The 20,314-nt window shown below is 41.8% G+C and overlaps 1 protein-coding gene across 4 annotated transcripts in view; it reads right to left on the reverse strand.

Annotated features, from left to right (window-relative positions):
* MYRIP (myosin VIIA and Rab interacting protein) overlaps positions 1-20,314 on the reverse strand; it is a 335,723-nt gene that overhangs the window by 173,533 nt on the left and 141,876 nt on the right. For 2 of the 4 annotated variants that reach the window (XM_079114758.1, XM_079114756.1), the window contains exon 3: positions 8,330-8,551. In XM_079114758.1, the coding sequence (XP_078970884.1) occupies positions 8,330-8,551 (222 nt within the window). The other 2 variants (XM_079114757.1, XM_079114759.1) reach the window with 2 other exon arrangements.

Raw genomic sequence — 20,314 nt, forward strand, 5'->3', positions numbered from 1 at the left:
GCTTTTTAGTCAGTTGCTTTATGCACAAATGAATATTATTTATTACTTGAATAAGATAGAATGCAGCACTAGTTTTATAGTTTTTAAAAAATACAAGCCCTAGCTGGGCATGGTGACACACACCTTTAATCCCAGTGGCTTGGGAGGCTTAGGCAGGAGAATCACAAGTTCAAAGCCAGTCTCAGCAACCTAGTGAGGCCCTAGGCAACTTAGTGAAACCCTGTCTCATCATAAAAAATAAAAAGGGCTGGGATGTGACTCAGTGGTTTAGAACCCTGGTTTCAATCTTCGGTATTGAAACAGAACAAAACAATACAGGTCCTAAAGAAGCTGCTTGTTTCCATAGACGGAAATGGAAGTCTTTTTAAAAATTATAATATCTTTCAACTTTGGGCACCATGAAAATATGTCAAAATCACATGACAATCATATGATTTAATCATTTAGGTCCTCCTTCAATTTTGTTTGAAAGCCAAGAATCAGAAATTGCCTATCATACAAAAGCAATCATTCTCCAGTTGTTAGGATACCTTGCTTTCTTACACCAACAGCATGGTGAACTATTTCTCTAGTGCACTCTCAAGGTGTCTCTGTTCTGAGACAGTGAGCTTCAGTGAGACAGGCTTGGGCAAGGCCTGTGTTTTCCTGTTGTAAAGTGCGAGAAGCACAGTTATGAAAGGGGAGGTACTTTCTTGAGTAGATCAGTGTCAGACAGGACACGAATGGAAGCTGAAACTTTGGAAACAAATCCCATTAAATTATTGGTATGGCCTATGCAACTTGCAGAAAGTCTACGTACCTCAGATTGAAGAACACTGATCAGAGGAAAAGCAAGTTGATCACTTGTTGGCTTGAGCTGGATGTGTCTCCAAGGATTAATCCTGGAGTCAGAGGTGAAGTAGATGCATGATGATCACACCTAAACTGGGTACAATCAGGTGAGCCAACACTGGTTCCTAGGGTTTATTTCAATCCAGAAGCCCAGGTAGCTTTGTGCCTGGAGTGTGATTCTAGAACGCAAGAGGTCTAAACCCATTTGGAGGAGCATCTGACAGGCAGCACCACCACCACTGCAATGGGAGCGAGCCACCCTAGCCTTGGCAGAACATTCCTTAACCCTCGCCCCCCACTTCATTCCCACAGGAGTCCCTGTCTCTCTGTAGCACACTTTTATTTATGAGAGAGCCAAGGCCCTTTCTGTCTTCTGTGCACAAAGGATTTTGGAAAAATTTTGAACTCATGAACTCTCTATCTCATGGATTACCACTTAATTATTGGCTAGACCTGCCAATTTCAAGACACTACATTTAATTGTGGAAGATTTAAAAGCCTTGTGGGAAACTACAACATCCCCATCTTAGTCCCGAGCCAGAGTGGTCACCACTTTGTCACCATCTTAGCTGAAACATCCACCTTTCAGCTCTGATTCCATTAGTTCTTCGGTATCAGTTATGAATCTTTGGGTTCTGTTTTAATCACTAGATATGAGCTCTAGAGGACATCTATGAAAAGGTAATCTAAAGAAGGATCCAGTACCTTAAAGAATTACGGAAAACCAGACAATCCAAGACTGGAGGTGGCAGGACCAGGGATCTCAGTAACCTGAACTCATGGTCCATGTCCTATTACCTGTCTTAGGAGGACTCAGCTCTAACTGCCCTGTTTTGAAATGGCATCCACCCAAGTTCAAATTCCCAGGAAGGACCAGATTGGCCTCATTGGAGTTATGGGTCCACCTACTCATTAGATGGTCCATCCTCCAATCATTCAATATCCTGTGTTCCTTCTTCCTGCTTTGTCCAAGTCTATGCCTACTTCACTGCTGCCACCTGAGCTTCTCCAAGTGCTACCAGCCTGTGGGTAAACACACACCTGGGTCCTCCTATCAGTTACAGGACTGCTGGTGCTGTGCCCCAGCCTGGTAAAGCCTCCACCCCAAGGTGCTGCCTATTTCTCCCTTGGAATGCTAGGGACATGTGGCTGGGAGCCACTAATGGTCCAACTGTAGAGAAATCACTGGGCTAGGGGCTTCCTTCCTCCTGCTGCTGCGAGGCCCTGCTTTCCTGAGCAAATACCAAATGGTTCCTGGTTCTCTCATTGCTCTCACTTCTGCCTCCTGCCTCCCTGATGGACATCTGTATCACACACTCTTCCACAGACTGCAGAGCATCTCTGCTGGCTCCCTGCTACACAGTGAGAACGGCTTCTTTATCCATGGTCATAGAATATACACCTTTTTAAAGGCCTCATCATATTCTGTCAAGTTGGATATGTACTAATTTACCATTCTACTCTTGGGCATTTTTCATACTACAAATAATTCAGTACAACTCATTTTTGGACAGTATTTTTAAAATCTTGTAATATGCTATTAGTTACAGGTTTTCAAACTTGAAATTACTGGGTAAACGTGCTTGGATATGTTAATAGCACTTGATACACATTGGTAAAAGTTTCTTCCTTTTTAGATTTCACCAGACAAGAAGGAAAGTGCCTTTTCTTCAATCTACCCTTTTCAACACCAAGTGGAATAATTTAAAAATTCACTAATTTAATAGAGAAAAAAAATCTATTATCTGGATTTCTAATGAGATTCAGTATTTCCCCATTTATCTGTTAACTTATGAATGTCCTGAGTTCATACTGATTATTATTTAATATTGTATCTTCTTCAGGATATTACAAATATGTTAGGGTTTTAACCATATTGTGGAGTTTATTCCACAACTCCCTTATGCTACTTCATGAATCATGCAGGTTGTGTGAATACCAGCTAATTAGTGAACAGTTAGAAGTAAAGGATACTCAAGTCCAAGGGAAAATGATTGAAGTCCTAAGTTTTCTTGGTTTTCTTGGAAAAACCAAAGCAAATGCCACAGGCATCATGATGAGTATGTTCTGATTTCAGTTCCAAGGATCTTTTTTTTTTTTTCCTCATTCCCTGAAAGCAGGCTCCCAAATTGGTCTGTGTTAAATGTGATAGTACAAAATGACCAAAGAAAGAAAGAACAGTTTTCATAATGAAGCAAAGAGCTAGAAAGTCAACTTGTTCCCAAGGAAAGTAGAAGCATCACTCCTGAACCAACTCAACCTGAAATGATAATGGCTGGTGGTCCGGGCTGCACTTGCTCTGGTTTGTTTCCTGCAAAAGATCTTGAAATGCAACCACTTTATGTCCTTACTGATAACGTTTGAATCTATTTAACAATGCCAAAAAGATAAATGTGCATATAATAGAAATGACAAAGGGAATGATTCAGTAGTTTCCAATTTGCTATATAACTTCTGAACTAAGTAGTTCATCATTTGTTCTATAATAAATTCATCTCATGTCTGTTAAACTCCCAAAGCTGCAAATTTTAAGCTCATGCAGCAGAAATACATTTTAATGCAAGATTTATGGCACAGAAGACTGATGAAGAACTCACCTTATGATTAGAAGTATAGCAACAACCATGAAATGGGAATTTTCTTTTTAAAATTCTTCCAATGCTTTTACTCAACTAAATAACCAAATAGAACACTGGGGCTCTTTTTCACTGGGATGGAGAAAGAGAAAGCAGAAGTTACAGATTGCCACTATTTTCCCAGTGACTATACACTCTGGGGGTCTTCTCCTGATGAGCTATGTCATGGTTTAGATTAGGAGTCCCCCAAAAGCTCATGTGTAAGACAGTGCAAAACAGTATAGAGGTGAAATAATTGGGTTATGAGAGTTAACCTTATCAGGGAATGCCTTTGAGGTACATATTTTGTCCCTGTGAGTGGAGTAGACACTCTCTGCTTCCTCGTGTGATGTCCTGACCTGCCTTCCTCCACCACACTCTTCTGTCATGATGTTGTGCCTCCCCTCCAGCTCAGAGCAACGGAGTCAGCCTCTACAGACTGAGATCTCTAAAACCATGAGCCTTCAAATAAACTCTTCCTCCTTCACAATGTTCTTGTCAGGTCTTTTGGTCACAGAGGCGAGAAAACTGACTAAAACAAGCTGTTCCTAATCTGAGTCACTGATGTGGAACTGCACTGGAGACAGCTCAGGTGCTCAAAAGAGTTAGTAGTCACTTCTGACGTGACGTGTTACTGTTGTCAGATAAAGGTCTGCCCTGAACTCCTAGCTCCTTAATTTTTGGTGGGCTAGGATTTTTATTATAATGAATCATGACCCCAAACTCTAATACACGTTGTATCTCAAACCACATGCATATGGTAGCCACTGGATAACAGGGAGGAACAAAACCAAAGCAGCAAAATGGGGTTCACTTACGTAAGAAGAGGTGGGGTCCACTGTGGGCCACAGGGAGTGGAATATAGACCTATGGTCTATGATATCTGTTATCTGTGCAACTCCACAGACCCGCTATCAATTTTCTTGAAATTTCACACAAAATGTGATCTTCATGGAATCTGACATATACAGTGTTTTAAAAACCCACTTTCTTGACTATGAATATGTTGAAAGAAGGTGCCCCAAACTTATGCCTTTTTAAAGTAAGTCACTTCTAAGCAAGGATAGAGTTTCACTTGGATTTCAGGGCAAACTGCTGGATAACATGAAAGGTAGCAGAGGACCTGCCTTGCCAATCATCCAGCACAATGCTATAAAATCTAAGGTCTAAAAAATCTGTTGTATACAATTTTTCTGCTTCTAAAATAATTAGGCAGGTTTTAAAAGTTCTTTATCTAAAATTTCTATACATGGTTCAAGTTAAAATATTCCTTAAATATTTTACATGATGAATTAGTAACACGGAGGGATTATACAGCTTGCTAATATATAAATACAATCAATTTCTCTGAGGCATTCTTCAAAAAATGTAAATGTGATACAGGCACAATGGAAAAGACTGCCAACCCACAGGCCATACATCTGAGGCACCCTGACCTGGACATACTTCTCTGTCAAATTCAGCCTTTGAGAAATGTGAACAGCCAAAACTATGCCACACATCTCATGGATTTTTATCCCTAGAAAAGTTCCTGTGCTTGACTTGAAAAATAAGGAAAAATAGAGAATCAGTCAAACATCTCTGTGTATTTTGATTCAGTCAACAATAATCTCAAGATCCCAGAACACATCCCCGTAAAAGAATCCAAAATTAAAACAGCAAATTCCCAACCTCTCCTCAGCCTTGTCTTTCTGCTGACTTTGATCAAGAAGTCTGGGTGTGCTCAGTCTGAGCTGGACTTAATGTGGAGGACTCCTCGGAAAGCCTCCCCTGCTTTTTTTTATTGGATGTTTTCTCAGGTGTCTGCCTGTAAATGGTTCTTTAGTTCCTCATGTTCCACTTCTGAGATTCAGGGGTTGTCATGAAATGTTGCCCCAGAAGTGTTACAAAATTAGGTGAACAGGATTACCAGGCCTTTTTTTTCCTAAGTTGCTAGAAATGTGAAATGGAGCTTTAAAATGCAGACTTACAATCATTTGCTGCCATATTTTAAACTTATTTCTCAGTATCTAGCAAGAGATTGTGATGACTTGGTATAAGTGATATAGCAAGGGATAGGAATAAGAAGACCTGACTTTTGAGGACAAGTCCCTCCACTTATAAGTAGGGTGGTTCTGAGGTAGTGTGGGAGTCACTCAGCATGACTACCACTTGATGAATGCAACTAATTTAATTGTAATTATAGCCAATAATAGCACCCCCTCCACACACAACTCAGGGTGGATGTGGAATTCAAAGGCTTTATGACTGCATGCATTAATGTTTCTAATGGTTTAGTAAATTTGGAGATTTTTTTTCTGGTCCAGGGAGAAAAGGAATAAAGAAAACGTTAAAGAAACAAAATTGTTTAAATACTAACACTTGCTTCTGTTTGTAGGTGATATATTGAAGCACAGTAAAGAACAGGTATTTTAATAACTGCTATGATTTATATTTTCATGATTTTATGACCCTGTAAGAACCAAACTCAAATTCAAACAGACCCGACTCCACTTGCCATCACGCCACTGAGCGTGGTCTGTTCCAGGCTGGCCATACCCCTGGGGGAGCTGAGGTTTTTGCTCACTCTGTCTCTTGTCTGCGAACACCCTGTGATTTCTCTTCTTCATCTGAGTTCCATCTGGACCGTTCCCAGCACCTCGTCTCTACCATGCCTGTGGTTGCTATTGAGCACTGTCCTGTTCTATCAATCAGCTCACAAAGATTGGTGTGCCTTCTGTTTGCCAGGATCTGGTGACACAAATGGAATTAATGAAGACACGACCACCAGCCTGTAGTGCTGCCCCCCATTTGGCCACCAATGCCAGTGTGGTTCAGGGTGCCGTGGCAGAAGTTTGACCAAACACATTAGAGTCACTCAACTTACTGGGTGCAGAATCATGACAACCAGTCACACTACCCTCTTTCACTTCTTATTCTGTCACCTCCTAGCCTTTTTGATTCTCTTCATGACTCAAGAAAATCTTGTCAGCTGGCTCATTCTTCACACCCCCGTTGCTGCCACTACCGCAGTGATTTCAGAGTCCATGCACACTGGCCTTTCAGTCCCCTGCCTTCTAGTCCAGACCCTACCTAATACTCCCATGGTCACCTCTCGACTGGTCTATTTGGAAATCACCAATTCAAACATATTTTCCACTACACAGAATTTTCTTTTCTTCCAACCTGCTTTGTTAAGCACCACCACTGAGCTCTTTAACTTTATCAGGTACTTCTTGTTAACTGGCCCCCTCATTTTCTTCCAATCATCCACAGCCCTTCTGTTTTTTCTTCCTTCACTATCGGGATATTGCCTTTACTGTCTTCATTATTCGATATCCTTCGTTATTTGATATCTTTCATTACTCAGTACCCATCACCCTCTGACCTGTCCCAAATCCTTGAAAGCCCCAATCCAGGAACAGACCCCATGTACATTTGCACATGGATGGCTGAGTGTGGTTGGTGCAAAACACACCATGAGTGAAAGCAAACCAGTTCACGGTCAGTTACCAGAATCTGGCTCAAAAGTCTAGATCCACAACTCTCGCGGTAGTTATCTCAAACCTACTCTTGCTCTTTGCAACATGCAGGTTTCTTATTCAGAGTGCCTGGACTTACTCCAACTTTACTAAGACGTGGAAGGCATGAATGAACCTTTCTCTGTCTGTTGTTCCCAAACATATGCTCATCTACAATCAGTCTCCTTCCCTTTGTCACACGGTTCCCTCCTAACCCCCATGAACCTGCCGCCTGGAGACTCAGATAGTTTCCTTGCTCTGAGAGTCAGGCATGCCCAGGACCTGACAGCACCCAGCCTTGGACACTGGCTGTGCAACAAACCACTCTTTGCTTTAGTTGGTGTCTCTAAGCTACTTTTTTCGTTAGAGCTCAGAGACCACTTCACAAGGGAGCATAGTTAGCAGCTATTCTCATCAACTACCTCCGTGGGAAAATACTAGGACTTGATATGTTAAAGGATATAAGCAAGAAATAGGGCAGGGGAAGGAAAGGGGGAAGAAAGAAGGAAAAGACAGATGGGTAGGAATGCCCGCCCGAGTATATGCTCTCAGGACCAGCCAGGGCTCAGTTCTGCCCACTGTAACACAGGCATTATGGAAGGATGTCACAAACACGATCACAATGCACTCCACAGGGGCTAGGATCAGAAGACATTTTGCAATCTCAAAGAACAAATACCAGACACTGGCTTATCAACCTCAGCAGTGTCCAAACACTCAACATATTAAAGAAATGCTGTCGGTCACCAAGGGAGGGTGTGAAATGCCAGTCATCTTCACAAGGTGGTCCTCATCTCCCCTTTCACAGTAGTAAATCTTTTTTTATCATTTAAAATCCTGCTTTTATTTCTTGACTACTATTGCACTTTCTCCAAGCCCTGGAGCCAATCGCCCCTTGCTCAGTGTCTCCACAGTCAATGGGCAGGTTGTCAGGGGAGGTATCAACACGTACCGAGACCAATATGCAGTCATCTCCCTAAGGCCCTGAGTCATCAGCAGCCAGCCTAACTCACCTTCACATCTCCTGCATAATTGCTGCAGCATAATTCCTAACAATCCAACATCTGCTTTGCAATGAACGAAGGAATGAAAGGATGAGATCAGATAAGAAATTTTAAAAGGACGAAGTCTGGTGGGAGCTGCATGTTTGGTTCCAACATGGCCCATACCTCTCCTCTGAAGTCACACCCAGGTGCTCCCATGTGGCCCCTGTCATCCTCTCCATGAAGGTCAACAGTTGTCCTTCACCACACCTCACCTCAGCAATCTCTTCACCATAATCAGTACTCCGGGCGGATCTGTCAATCACTGTTGCACCTACCTGGTTGAAGGAAGTGGTGGGTGCCACCAGCTGAGACCCTGAGAGTGTGCCCAGCCACTCACCTGGCCTGCTGGCAGACACAGCAGACCCAAACTTTCTCGTGCTTCTGGTAGGAGCAGCAGCTCTTGCAGACGTTGAACTTGCAGTCCCCACAGCGGCGCTTAGTGTTGACCAGGAAGGTGAAGGGCGAGCAGCAGCGCATGCAGCAGTGTTCCACGAACTTCTGGTGCTTTGAGAGGATGCTGCACTTGCTGCCTTCCTCGTCCAGCTTCTGCTTCATCTCACTGGGAGGCCAGAAAGGGAGGGAAGAGGGCAAGAAGAGAAACAGCGCATCAGGTAGGGGACCATCTCCCCAAAGCAGCCAACCCTGGCCCTCCCAGAGGCGGAGACACCTTGTGGGATCTTCCTATAGAACAAAAGAATCCTGAAAGATCAGTTCTTGACACCATGTCCAGAGGCAGACTCTAAAGATAGGCTAATATTGTGAAATCCTCTATGTCACATTTCCCATTAGTGAACATGCATACCTTATTACTTATGTTTCAGAGATTACATGGAGAAACAAATTATTATAAAACTAAGCACATCACAGAAAAATAAAAGTCTTTCACTTAATTAATGCCCCTTTAGAAGAGCAGAAGATTACTTATGATAAAATGTCAATCCTCACAACAGCCTTACTGGGGATATGAAAATGCCATTCTGGTCCTATTTAACAATCCCTGGAAGCCGACATACAGATGGAGTAAATAAGGATTCTTCAGGTGACAGGCAGATCAGAGGTATTAGTGATTCAGGGCTGGAAAAAAGACAATCCTCTTCTTCCAGCAAGCTCATGGTCCAATGGGCACACATCCCCCACATTAATTCAAAATCTGACACCAGACACATGCATCTCTGAGCTCAGAGAGAAGGAAAGGAGAAGCCCTGAGACCAATAATCAAGCCCAAGTGACTAAGTTACCCTGGGGACACTAACTGAAATAAGTCCCTCTGAATTGGCCACTCTGGGTTGTTTTTCCCACTATAAAAATGGCAGCTGGCAAATAGGAATAGAAAAATTATTGTTTCTGCTATTATTATGATTTTTACTAGTATTTTACTTCTACTGTATTATTGTTATAATAGTAAAACACTGTATATACCATAGTATTCATCACTATAATAATTCGGTAGCAATATTTTTTTGCACCTAGTTTTGTGATTATGCAATTCATACTGGATATGTTCATGATGTATGTGGCAAACATTTTCTTCCATTCATGATGTGTTTTTGTACTTATGTTGTTTTCCATCATTTAGATTTTGAATTTTTCTGTAGTTCAATCTTTGCTCTCATGACCTATAACTTTATATTTTGCTTAGGAAGGCAAATAGCACCCCACCTGTTTTTCATACCTACTCAATTAGCCCCTGTGGTGGATTGACTGATAACTCCGCAAAAGACAAGTCCACACCCTAATTCACTGAAACCTGTAAATGTGATCTTACTTGGAAAATGATGAAGACAAAATTAAGTTAAGGATCTTGAGATGAAATTATCCTGAACTATCCAGGTGGGCTTTAAATCCAATGAAAAGTGTCCTTCAAGAGACACACAGAGAAGATAATGTGAAGACAGAGGCAGAGACTTCAGTGATTTCCACAAGTCAGTGGTGCCAAGACTTGCCAGGGCCACCAAAAGATAGGAGTGAGGCATAGACAGATTTCCCCCCAGAGCCCTGGGAATGCATGTGGCCTGCCAGCACCCTGATTGCAGACTTCTGGCCTCCAGAAGAAGGCAATATTTTCCATTGTTTTTAGCCTCCTACTTGTGGTAATTTGTTACAGCAGTCTGAGGTACTTTATTTAAATTTAAATTTTTAAACGTAGTTCCCATTTACAAAGCAGGCAGGCAGGCAGGCAGGCAGGCAGGAAGGAAGGAAGGAAGGAAGGAAGGAAGGAAGGAAGGAAGGAAGGAAGGAACTGGAAATAAAAGTGTGGAGTCTTCTTTTTCTTTTGTACCTTTAGCAGTCCTATTAGATTCATCTTCAAAATGCATACTGTATCTTTCAGGGTAAGCAATGTTAGCTGTCAGCATAAACACTTTGTTATGGTTCAGATATGAGGTGTACCCCAAAAACTCATGTGTAAGACAATACAAGAACATTCACATAAGAAAGATTAGACTATTGGAGTTGTAACTTAGTGAATTAATCCACAGATACGAATTAACTGGGTGGGTACTATACTCAGGTAGATGTGGCTAGAGGAGACAGGTCACTGGGGGTATGACTTTGGGGTTTATATTTTGTCCCTGGGGAGCAGAGCGTGCTCTCTCTCTCTCTCTCTGCTTCCTGGTGGCCATGTCCTTCCACCATGATGTTCTGCTTCTCTTCAGAGCTCTGGAGTTGGCTGTCTATAAATTTTTCATCTTTTAAATTGTTCTTGCCAGTTCTTCTGGTCACAGCAAGGCAAAGATGCAAGATGTTACCTGCAGTAGGTAACCCAGCACACTGTTTTATGTTTGTAAACAGAACAAGTACTAATGATAAAAAGTATAGTAAGTACATAAAGTAGTAACAGTTATTCTCATTATTAAGTACTGTGTACTGGGCATAATCATCTGGGCTATACTTTTATATGACTGACAGTGCAGTAGATTCGTTCACAGCAGCATCACCACAAATGTGTGAGTAATATGTTAAGTTCCAGTGTAACAATGGCTATGCAGAACCAGATTATAAGAAATTTTCATTTCCATCATAATCTTAGGGGACCACTGTTGTGTATGTGGTCCATCATTGACAAAAACATGCGGCACGTGACTGTATTAAGTTCTTTTTTAAATGTTTAGGTTCATTTTTAACTGATATATAAAAACATGCAAGCTACACACAAATTCTTGGAGGTGTTACTAATCCTCCGATATGGCGTGTCTCCTAACTCTTGTTCCAGGTGCTCCTTTCCTTCGTGATTTGTCATTTGGATTAAATGACATCTCCAGCCAAGGTTGCTTTTCCTATACATGCACTTTTCCGGTGCAATGTTTCACAGAAGCTATGCATTTGCTTTCTTGAGTTCCCACTCAGGGGTCCTCAATGCTAGGCCATTTCATATTTGTTGCTCCGCATGGGAATCGTACCACATGAATAATGAGATTTTGATCTTCAGTTCCTTTTGTGGTGGAGGCTTCGGTTCTGAGGTTTTCATTTATCATGCAAGACTCCTTTTCTTCCCAGGGATTCAAGCAAATATTACCTTTTTGTAGTTCCCCTAAGCCAGGAGGTAGAAATTTCCTAGCGACCCCATCCACCCAGAGCAAGGCCCTTGAAGGAACTCAGCTTCAGCTGCTTCAGAGGCTCAAGGCCACACCACCTGCCCATGCAGAAACTTTCTCTCTGGTTTTAAATCCCCTGTTCACATGTACCATATTCAGCTATGGGCTGAATATTTACCTTCTTCCCACACAAGATACAACGTGGAACCCTCACCTTTGATGTGATGATTTTAGGAGGTAAGGTCTTTTGGAATAAATTAGATCAAGAAATTAGGCATGAGATTAATGCCTTTATAAAAGAGGCCTCAGAAAATTGCCTTGCCCTTCCCCTATAAGGAGATGCAGAGAGAAAGCACCACCCATGACCAAGGACATGGGCCCTCACCAGACACTGAGTCTGTCAGTGCCTCAATCATGAATATTCCCACCTCCAGAAGTGTGAGAAATAAATTTCTGTTATTTATAAGCCATCAGGTCTATGGTATTTTCTTAGAGCAGCCAAAATGGACTAAGAATACCATCTGAGAATTTATTTTCATTTTTCCCCAACTTTAAAAAAATTGAGACACTATCCAGATACATAAAATTCATCCCCTTAGAGTGTACACCTCACCTTATTTCTGTGTGAGGACATAGCTGTATACATATATTTAATTCAGAAACTTTCATCTCATCAAAAAGAAATCAAGTGTCCATTAAACACTCTTCATTCTCCCCTTCTCTCAGCCCCTGCTGACTATTAAGCTACTTTCTGTTTTAGGAATTTGTCCAATCTAATTTCATATAAATGGACACACTGGCCTTTTATGTCTGATGTCTTCCACTTTGCACAGTGTGTTGAAAGTTGATCCATGATGTAGCATGCTTTACCATTTCATTCCTTTTTACTACCAAATAGCATTCTATTTATGGATAGAACATATTTTTATTTATCCATTCATAAGCTGATTGATATTTAAGTTATTTATTTTCTTTCTTTTTTTTTGAGCTATGGCAAGTAATACTGCTATGAATATCTGTATACAAGTTTCTGTGTGGACATATATTTCAATTCTAGGAGTGGAAATTCTGGGTCATATAGTAACACTAGTTGAAAAACTGCCGGACTGTTTTCCAAATGGCTACATCATTGCCAGCAGTAATTTGTGAAGGCTGAGATTCCTCCACACCCTCACCAACACTTGTAATTGTCTGTCTCTTTCGTTATAGCTATCTTAGGGGATGTGAGGTGGTACTCATTATGGTTTTTATTTGCATTTCCCTTATGACTAATGATGCTGAACATCTTTTCATGAACTTATGAGACATCTGCATATCTTCTTTGGAGAAATGTTTATCCAAATCTTTTTCCCATTTCTAAATTAGATAACTTGTTCTTTATTGTTGTATTGCATGTGTTCTTTATATATTCTGGAGACTAGTCCCTTATCAGATACATGACTTGGAAATATTTTGCCTTTTTATATTAAACCTCATGTTTTATTAATAGTGTTTGGTAGTTAATGGCTGAATCAAGTATTGTAAGGGAAGACAAGCTCAAGTGAACTAATGATTATAGTGAAATAGAATATATGTACATTTGGTTGAATAAAATGCTTACAGGGGACAGTACAGAGGTGTTTTCTCAAGGAAGATCTGCTTCAGTCCCTTACATTCAGAGCACAATGAGCAAAGTCATTGACAGCTACAACATTTGTAAACAATATAAGAACAGCCTCAAATCGACTGGTTTCTATTATTGTTTCACAAACACTAAATTAAATGGGATAAAATATACAGGAATACAAGTCTTTGGGGATTAAAGAATCTCTGTGAACTTGATCCACAGAATTACTTGAGCTTTATGTTTTCTGACATACCAGACTGCAAATTTCAATGGCATTTTAAAACTCACTGGGTGTCCAAAAATAAACTGTACCAAGCCTCTCCAAGTTTATTACAGCAAATGAAGTATTTTGAGCCACAGAGTCAGTGGTGGAAAGGAATATCATTCATCTGAACCATTTGTTTCTTATTAGATTCTAATTCCCTGCAGTATCTTGTAGAAGTCATCAGGTAGGACTGTGTGGGATAACTTATAGTGGTTGCTATGGTTCAAATGCCACCCCAAAGTTCATGTGCTGGAAACTTAATCCCCCATGCTACAGTGTTGAGAGGTAGCACCTTTAAGAGGTGATTAGGTCATGAATGGATTAATGTCATTATCACAGCAGAGGGTTAATAATGGCAAGAGTGGGTTCTGTTTTATTCAGCTTTTGCATCACTCTGACGAAAATATCTAAAAAGAACAACTTGGGGAGGAAAAGTTTATTTTGGCTCACAGTTTCAGAGGTTCTGTCTGTGGTTGGCTGACCTCAGTGCTCTGGGCCCAAGGTGAGGCAGAACATCATGGTGGAAGTGTGTGGTGGAGGAAAACAGCTCAGGATATGGTAACTGGGAAGCAGAGCAAGCTTCACTCATCAGGGACAAAATATAAGCCCCAAAGACATGCCTCCAGTGACCTATCTCCTCCAGCCACATGTATCTGACTATAGTTACCACCCAGTTAATCCATATCAGTAGATTAATCTCCTGATTATGCCACAACTCATAATCTAATAATTTCACCTCAGAATGTTCTTGCATTGTCTCACACATGAGCTTTTGGGGGGACACCTTGTATCTAAACCATAACAGGTTCCTTATAAAAGCATGAGTTCAGACCCTTCCGCTGCACACACACATGCTCTCTTTGCCCTTCCAAATTTCACCAAAGGATGATGCGGCAAGAAGGACCTCACCAGATGTGGGCCTCTTGATCTGAGGCTTCCCAGCCTCCACAATCATAAACAATAAATCTCTGCTCTTATAAATTATCCAGTATTGATATTCTATTATAGCAACACAAAATGGACTGAGACACTGGATAATTATAGAATCAACCCCAAATCATGCAAAATAAGGTACCCTCTTGATATGTCCTGGGAAGGACCAGGCCCTCAAATGGTTAGACAGAAGAAAAGAGTGATGGATTTAGGATCTGGTGCAAGGGTGCATAGTCACTAATCAAAAAGCTCCCTAATCTTTATGGGCTTCTTTTTTTCTGTGTGGCTGTTTTGATTACTGCTTCACAGTGATGCTATAGATTTTTAGATAGGCAAAGAAACAAATATCAAATACTAGTTATTCATTTGTACTGTCAAGAAATTCAGTGACCCAAGTATCCATAACATCTGATCATACTTGTTTACATGTAAAGTTTCCTGTGATGACATTTGGGTAAAAATGTTTAATACTTATTGGCTGCTTGAGCACTGGGTAATAGTGGTAGTAAGGTGGTTTTTATTTGCATTTGTCTAATAACTAAAAATTTCAGACATGTCTAGTATGATCTGTAGCAATGTTTTCTAATATCTGGTCTACTCTCTTGTTGATAGATTGCTCTAGAGTAGCCAACTGAAAAAGCTTGTTAACATTGCATGGTCTCTTTTTCCAAGGCCAAGCCAACTGTAATAGGTTACTAATGGGTCAGTTGCTATGTGTTGAAAGGCTGCATGGAGACCCTATAGGACTGGGTGTCATGATGAGTTAACAGTGTCCTAGGAATACAGCAGGGAGAAAGGATGGTATGCATGCCATTTGTTTGCTATGCTCTAATTTCCTTATCAAAGAGACAGGGATCTTTTATCCACAGCTAGGGGCCAGCACTTGATGGTCACAGGCACCACTGCTCAGACTGTCAATCATTCATTCAATTCACATTTATTAAGGGCCTACTATTCCAGATTCTGCAGATAAAAATTTAAAAAGATACAATTCCTCCCATCATGGAACATGTATTAAGGTGGAATTCAGATGATGAAAAGCTAAGTAAAACAAAACAATTATGAATCATAAGGCTCTTGACAACAGAATTAGTAGGAAATGAGACTGAGAATCACATGGGGGCCAATGTTAGATAGGGTGGAGAGAGAGGGCTCTTTCAGGAGGGGGCATTTAAGGTAAAATAATAAGATGAGAAGGAGTAAGATAAAGGGAATAATCAACATTCTAGGTAGAGGATGGAGCAGAGGGCAAGAGTTTTTAGGGAGGCCAAGGAGCCCCAAGCTGAGGACATGGAAAAAAAGTTGGGATTTTATTCAAAGTGCAAGGAGAAGTTATAGAGGATTGTGGTGAGGGCAAGAGCAGGCCTCAGTTTGCAGTGGAAAATCAGCTGCTGTCAGGTGAAGGTCCACTCACAGAAGGCCCTGAGTGGGAGCATGGGGCTGCCATGGGAATCAAGGTAAGGGCGCCTGAGATTTCAGCCAGGACAGGAGCTGGCGAGGGGGAGGTTAGTATGCTAGGCCTGGTAATGCCCAGGAGGGCGGAGAATCAGGTTTTTGGGTTATGTCACCAGGTGAACAGAGGAACTATTCCGGAGACAGAGAAGACTAGGTTGGGGAGGAACCTGATTTAATGAAATCTGTGAGACACCTGAGGAGTAGCACCAGGAGGTCAACTGAATATATGTTTCAGCGGCTCAGAAGACGGACTTGGGCCAGCTCTGTACATTTAGGAGCTACTTTCATAGATAACTTCATAAATATGGGAATAGATGAGCCACTCTTGGGGAGAGGTTGTAGCAAGGGAGAAACAGTGCCTGGGAACAAACTAGGAGAACCCCACACATTAAAACTCAGGTAAGAAAGTTGAAGAGGTGAAGCCTGAGAGACTGAGAAGGACGAAGAGGAAGTTCAAGAACAGATGACTGTCTATGGGGGCAGAGAAGTGTCCACTGGATTTGGCAGCATGGAGATCACGTGGGATCATGGGGGGGGCAGTAGGCAGGAGCCACGTTGTCATGTGAGTAGTGAATGTGAGGTTAGGTAGCGGATCGATCATGGAATACTTCTTCTAGCAATGATTTAGATGATTTTGAGAGCTGGACTCTAAGGAGTAGACCTGATTTATAGTATAATAACAATCATGATCATTTAAAAATAGGTTTTGCTGTTAATATGTCCTGGGTAATATCATTCTCATTGAGTAATTACAGGCAGAATCATTTTTGCTGCCCCCAATGGTATTATAAAAAAATCAGTCAAGGCCAATAGAGCTCAGTATACCACAGATTTATGAGGAAGGAGAATAAAGTGTAGATATTCCCTCTGAATGTTAAAGTTCATCACAAACACCAAACATGCTATGTGGTTAGCAGACATAAAGGGAGACCATTTTTTAAGCCAGAAGCCAGAGTCTTCACTGTACCCCATACATCTCACTGGAAACTTGTTTGATGAGGTGCTGGGGAGCCTCAGCCTCCTGAAGTTCTGCAGGCAGTTGAGTAAACAGTGGACGCTGGGGAGAGGACGAAGAGTGCTGCTCTGCACCTCAGAGCCGCATGCTATTCACTTCCTCAGGGACTCTGTTCCTTCCTTTCTCTCTTCTTTCTTTCTTTCCTTTTCTTTCTTTTTTTGGGGGGGCATCTTGAAGAACTTGTTGAAGAAATAAATGAGGAAATATAACTAAGGTGTGTAAAAAGGACCTAGAAAGTTAAAGCAACTCTGGAAACTTCTGGCACTATTTTAGTTCAAACCAGTTAAGCTTTATTTCCACAAAATGTGCTCAGAAAAGGCTCCCACCTCACCACTGGGTCTTCTGGGCTTCTGGGATATTTGGCCAAAACCCATTAATCATGATTCAATTTATGAATAATATCAGGTGAGTTGACTTGTTCATTTGACTTAAAAAATGGTATGGATAAAAAGTAATAGTTCCATGTCAGATAAAAAGTAATAGTAATAGTCAGGTATAGGGGCACACACCTATAATCCCAGTGACTTGGGAGGCTGAGGCAGGAGGATCACAAGTTCAAGGCCAGCTTCAGCAACTTAGCAAGGCCCTTAGAAACTCCATGAGACCCTACCTTTAAATAAGATATTTAAAATGGGCTGGGAATATGGCTCAGTGGTTAAGCACCCCTAGGTTCAATCCCTGGTACAAACAAAACAAAACAAAACAAAACACCAAGTAATAGTTCAAATTACATCTATTACTAGATTTTTGTTGTTGTTGTTGTTGTTATTTGTTTCCTGGGGGTGGTGGTGGTAAGAGTGAGAATATCTAGAATCCTTTCTTGAAATATTTTTGCTAGTTACTATCTCTGTATAAAAAGAATAAAAACATTGAAAAAATTTGGGTCACTCAAAAAGCCATAGGAGAGAGTCATAATTTATATGGAACACATTCAACCTATAATTGATGAGAAACTGACAATCACAATAAGAAAAAAGGGTGACATGTTACATGCACATTTACATAAATTACTTCTGTGGAACCCGCTGAAGTAAATAAAAATAATGGAAACAAATAGTAAGCTCCATATTTAATAAAACCAAGAATTTCTTTCCTCTCTCCTCCAAAATAGACCATGGAAGATGTTCAGTGACATTTACACATCTGAAGGGAAGGTAGTGAAATCAGATGCACATCCATCCTGAGCTTGAGGAGGGAGAGAGTTCTTTAGTAACTGAAGAGAGCACCTTAAGGGCATTGCAATTCTTTCCTTGAAAGATGAGAAATGAGTGAATGGCCGGGTCACGAGAAAGATAAGACCTTCACACTGTAGACTCACATCAATAACACTGTATTTCAGAGTTGCAAAATAAATCTGGACTTTGGCCAGGAGCCTGTGAAAAAGAAAAGGAATAAAAAAGAACAGCTAGCCTCCAAGAAGGGGCACACTTCCAAGTCCTTGGGCTCCTCAGATCCAGTGGGAAAGTGTCTGGAGGACATGTTCCCATGGGGCACTGCTTCCTGCCCCAGCTCTCTCTGTGCCTGCCCTTCAACACAGTCTCCACTGCCCCCAACCATCCCCACCCATCTCTGCTTCCCTGACTTGAGGGAAGACCCTCCTCAGAGACCCTGGGGTTCCACTAAGCACAGATGGACTCTCACCATCACCATATCCTATCTTTACAACTCTGAGGAAGGGAGGCCAATCACATCTCCCACCTCAAATCAGCCACAGAGCATAAAACAGATCAGCATCCTTCACTGAGGACTATGAGTGACTTCATCTGAGCAGAAGCCCAAGAGGAATGGAATTGTGAGGAACAAGAATACAAAGACTGATAGAGAATGTTCCAGATATGGACAAAGGAAGCTTCCTGTTCTGCAAAGTCAGGTTCCACCCATGTCCTGGGTGAAGGGCATACCCTGCTTCTTCCTCCACCACCCACTACTCTGAGTGCAGCCCAGTTCTTCTCTGGAGACGATGCTAATCTTAAAGGAAAATGGACCCCTAAATCTTTATTAATCATTAAAATAAAAACATAGACGAAGTCATGAAAACCACAAATCATGATGAACCTATGACATTAAGACTTGTGAAAATCAGCACGTTACATATTATTTTTTTAAAACAGAGAAATAACAGCATCTAGTATATGGAAACAATGGTCTCACTGCCCTCTTTGAGGTATTGCTTGTTGGGCTGAGCCTCCTTCTTGCTTTTCCATAGTCCCCTGGGTAGCACAGGCAGGGGTGGGGGCTGGAAGCTTGGAAGCTATGCTTCCTAGACTCTCTTGCCTGTGGGTTCTGGTTAGTCCTGTCAGTGGGAGGCATCTGTGTGCAGCTCCACAGGGAAGGGAGGTGCCATGGCTCTGCTTTATGTCCCAGTGGAGGGAGAAGTCAGTGAGTGAATAGCCTCTGTCTCTCCGTGACAATGGGAGCGCCTTCAGTATCAATGGTGGCAGTAGCAAAGCCTTCACCAAGCAAGTGTAGCCTGGCAGGGTCCTGGTCATGCTCCCTTTTCTCCTCCAGCCCTGAAGGCAGAAGCAGACTTCCTCAGTTCCTGCTATCCTCAGGATAGCATCCTGTTTTTCCTGTTCCTTCTCCAGCTCTTACAATACTTTGGTAATTGATTCCCTGAATTTAACCGTCTTCATGTCAAATATGTGGAGGGTTTCTGTTTCCTGGATGGCCGCCGGGATGGTTCATCTTTGGAGACCAAAGTCATATATGGTCACATCCAAAGGTTTTTAGAGTCGCCCACCCCATGGTCTCCTTGACATCTGCAGTTTTGATCACTCTGTTTTCCTGATGCCCGTGACCCCCTCAGAGCAACTGGTCTTTTCTTCAGAAAAAGACACATTTCATTATTTCTTTCCCAGAGTCTGCTCCTCGGTCCTCATCTTTCTTGTTCTATATCCCCCCACTGAGGGACATAATCCATATGTGTGTCATAAATGACTCTCTGTGCCAGTGCTTCTCACATCTTCAGTCTCAAATTTTCTTCTAAGAGGTATACCTGTCTAGGGACTCAGGTATTTTTCCTGGAGTTTGTAACTGCCAATAGCTTCCAGGTCACCATATTACGTGGAACTGAAATATAAACATCTAAAAAACATTGATTTTTTTTTTCCAACCCCATATTTTTCCCCAAAGAGTGTAACTTCTCTTCAGAGGCCCTTCTGGAATCTTAGGACTCAACCTCAACTCCTCCACTGTTCTTTCTTCACATCTGCTCTTAATCCTGTATCAAACCCTCTCGGTTTTGCCACTAAAATACCACTGCACACATCTCTCCTGCTACTGCTCTGGCCTTGCTCAGGCTCAGCATCGCCCGCCTGCACCACCACACTAGACTCTGTTCCCATGGAGATGGGAGCAGGGCTCTCTGACTCAAAAACCCCTGCTCGCCTCCACCACTACCCAGCAACATTTGGTGGTTCCTACTGGAGACTATGAACTTCCCATCCCTATGTTTGCCTGAGGTCTTCCCTTCTTGTACTGTGACCTTCCCCCTTTTCCTTACTGGCAAATTTCTC

The sequence above is a fragment of the Sciurus vulgaris genome (assembly GCF_902686455.1).
Source record: "Sciurus vulgaris genome assembly, chromosome: 16".
NCBI classification, from domain to species: domain Eukaryota; kingdom Metazoa; phylum Chordata; class Mammalia; order Rodentia; family Sciuridae; genus Sciurus; species Sciurus vulgaris.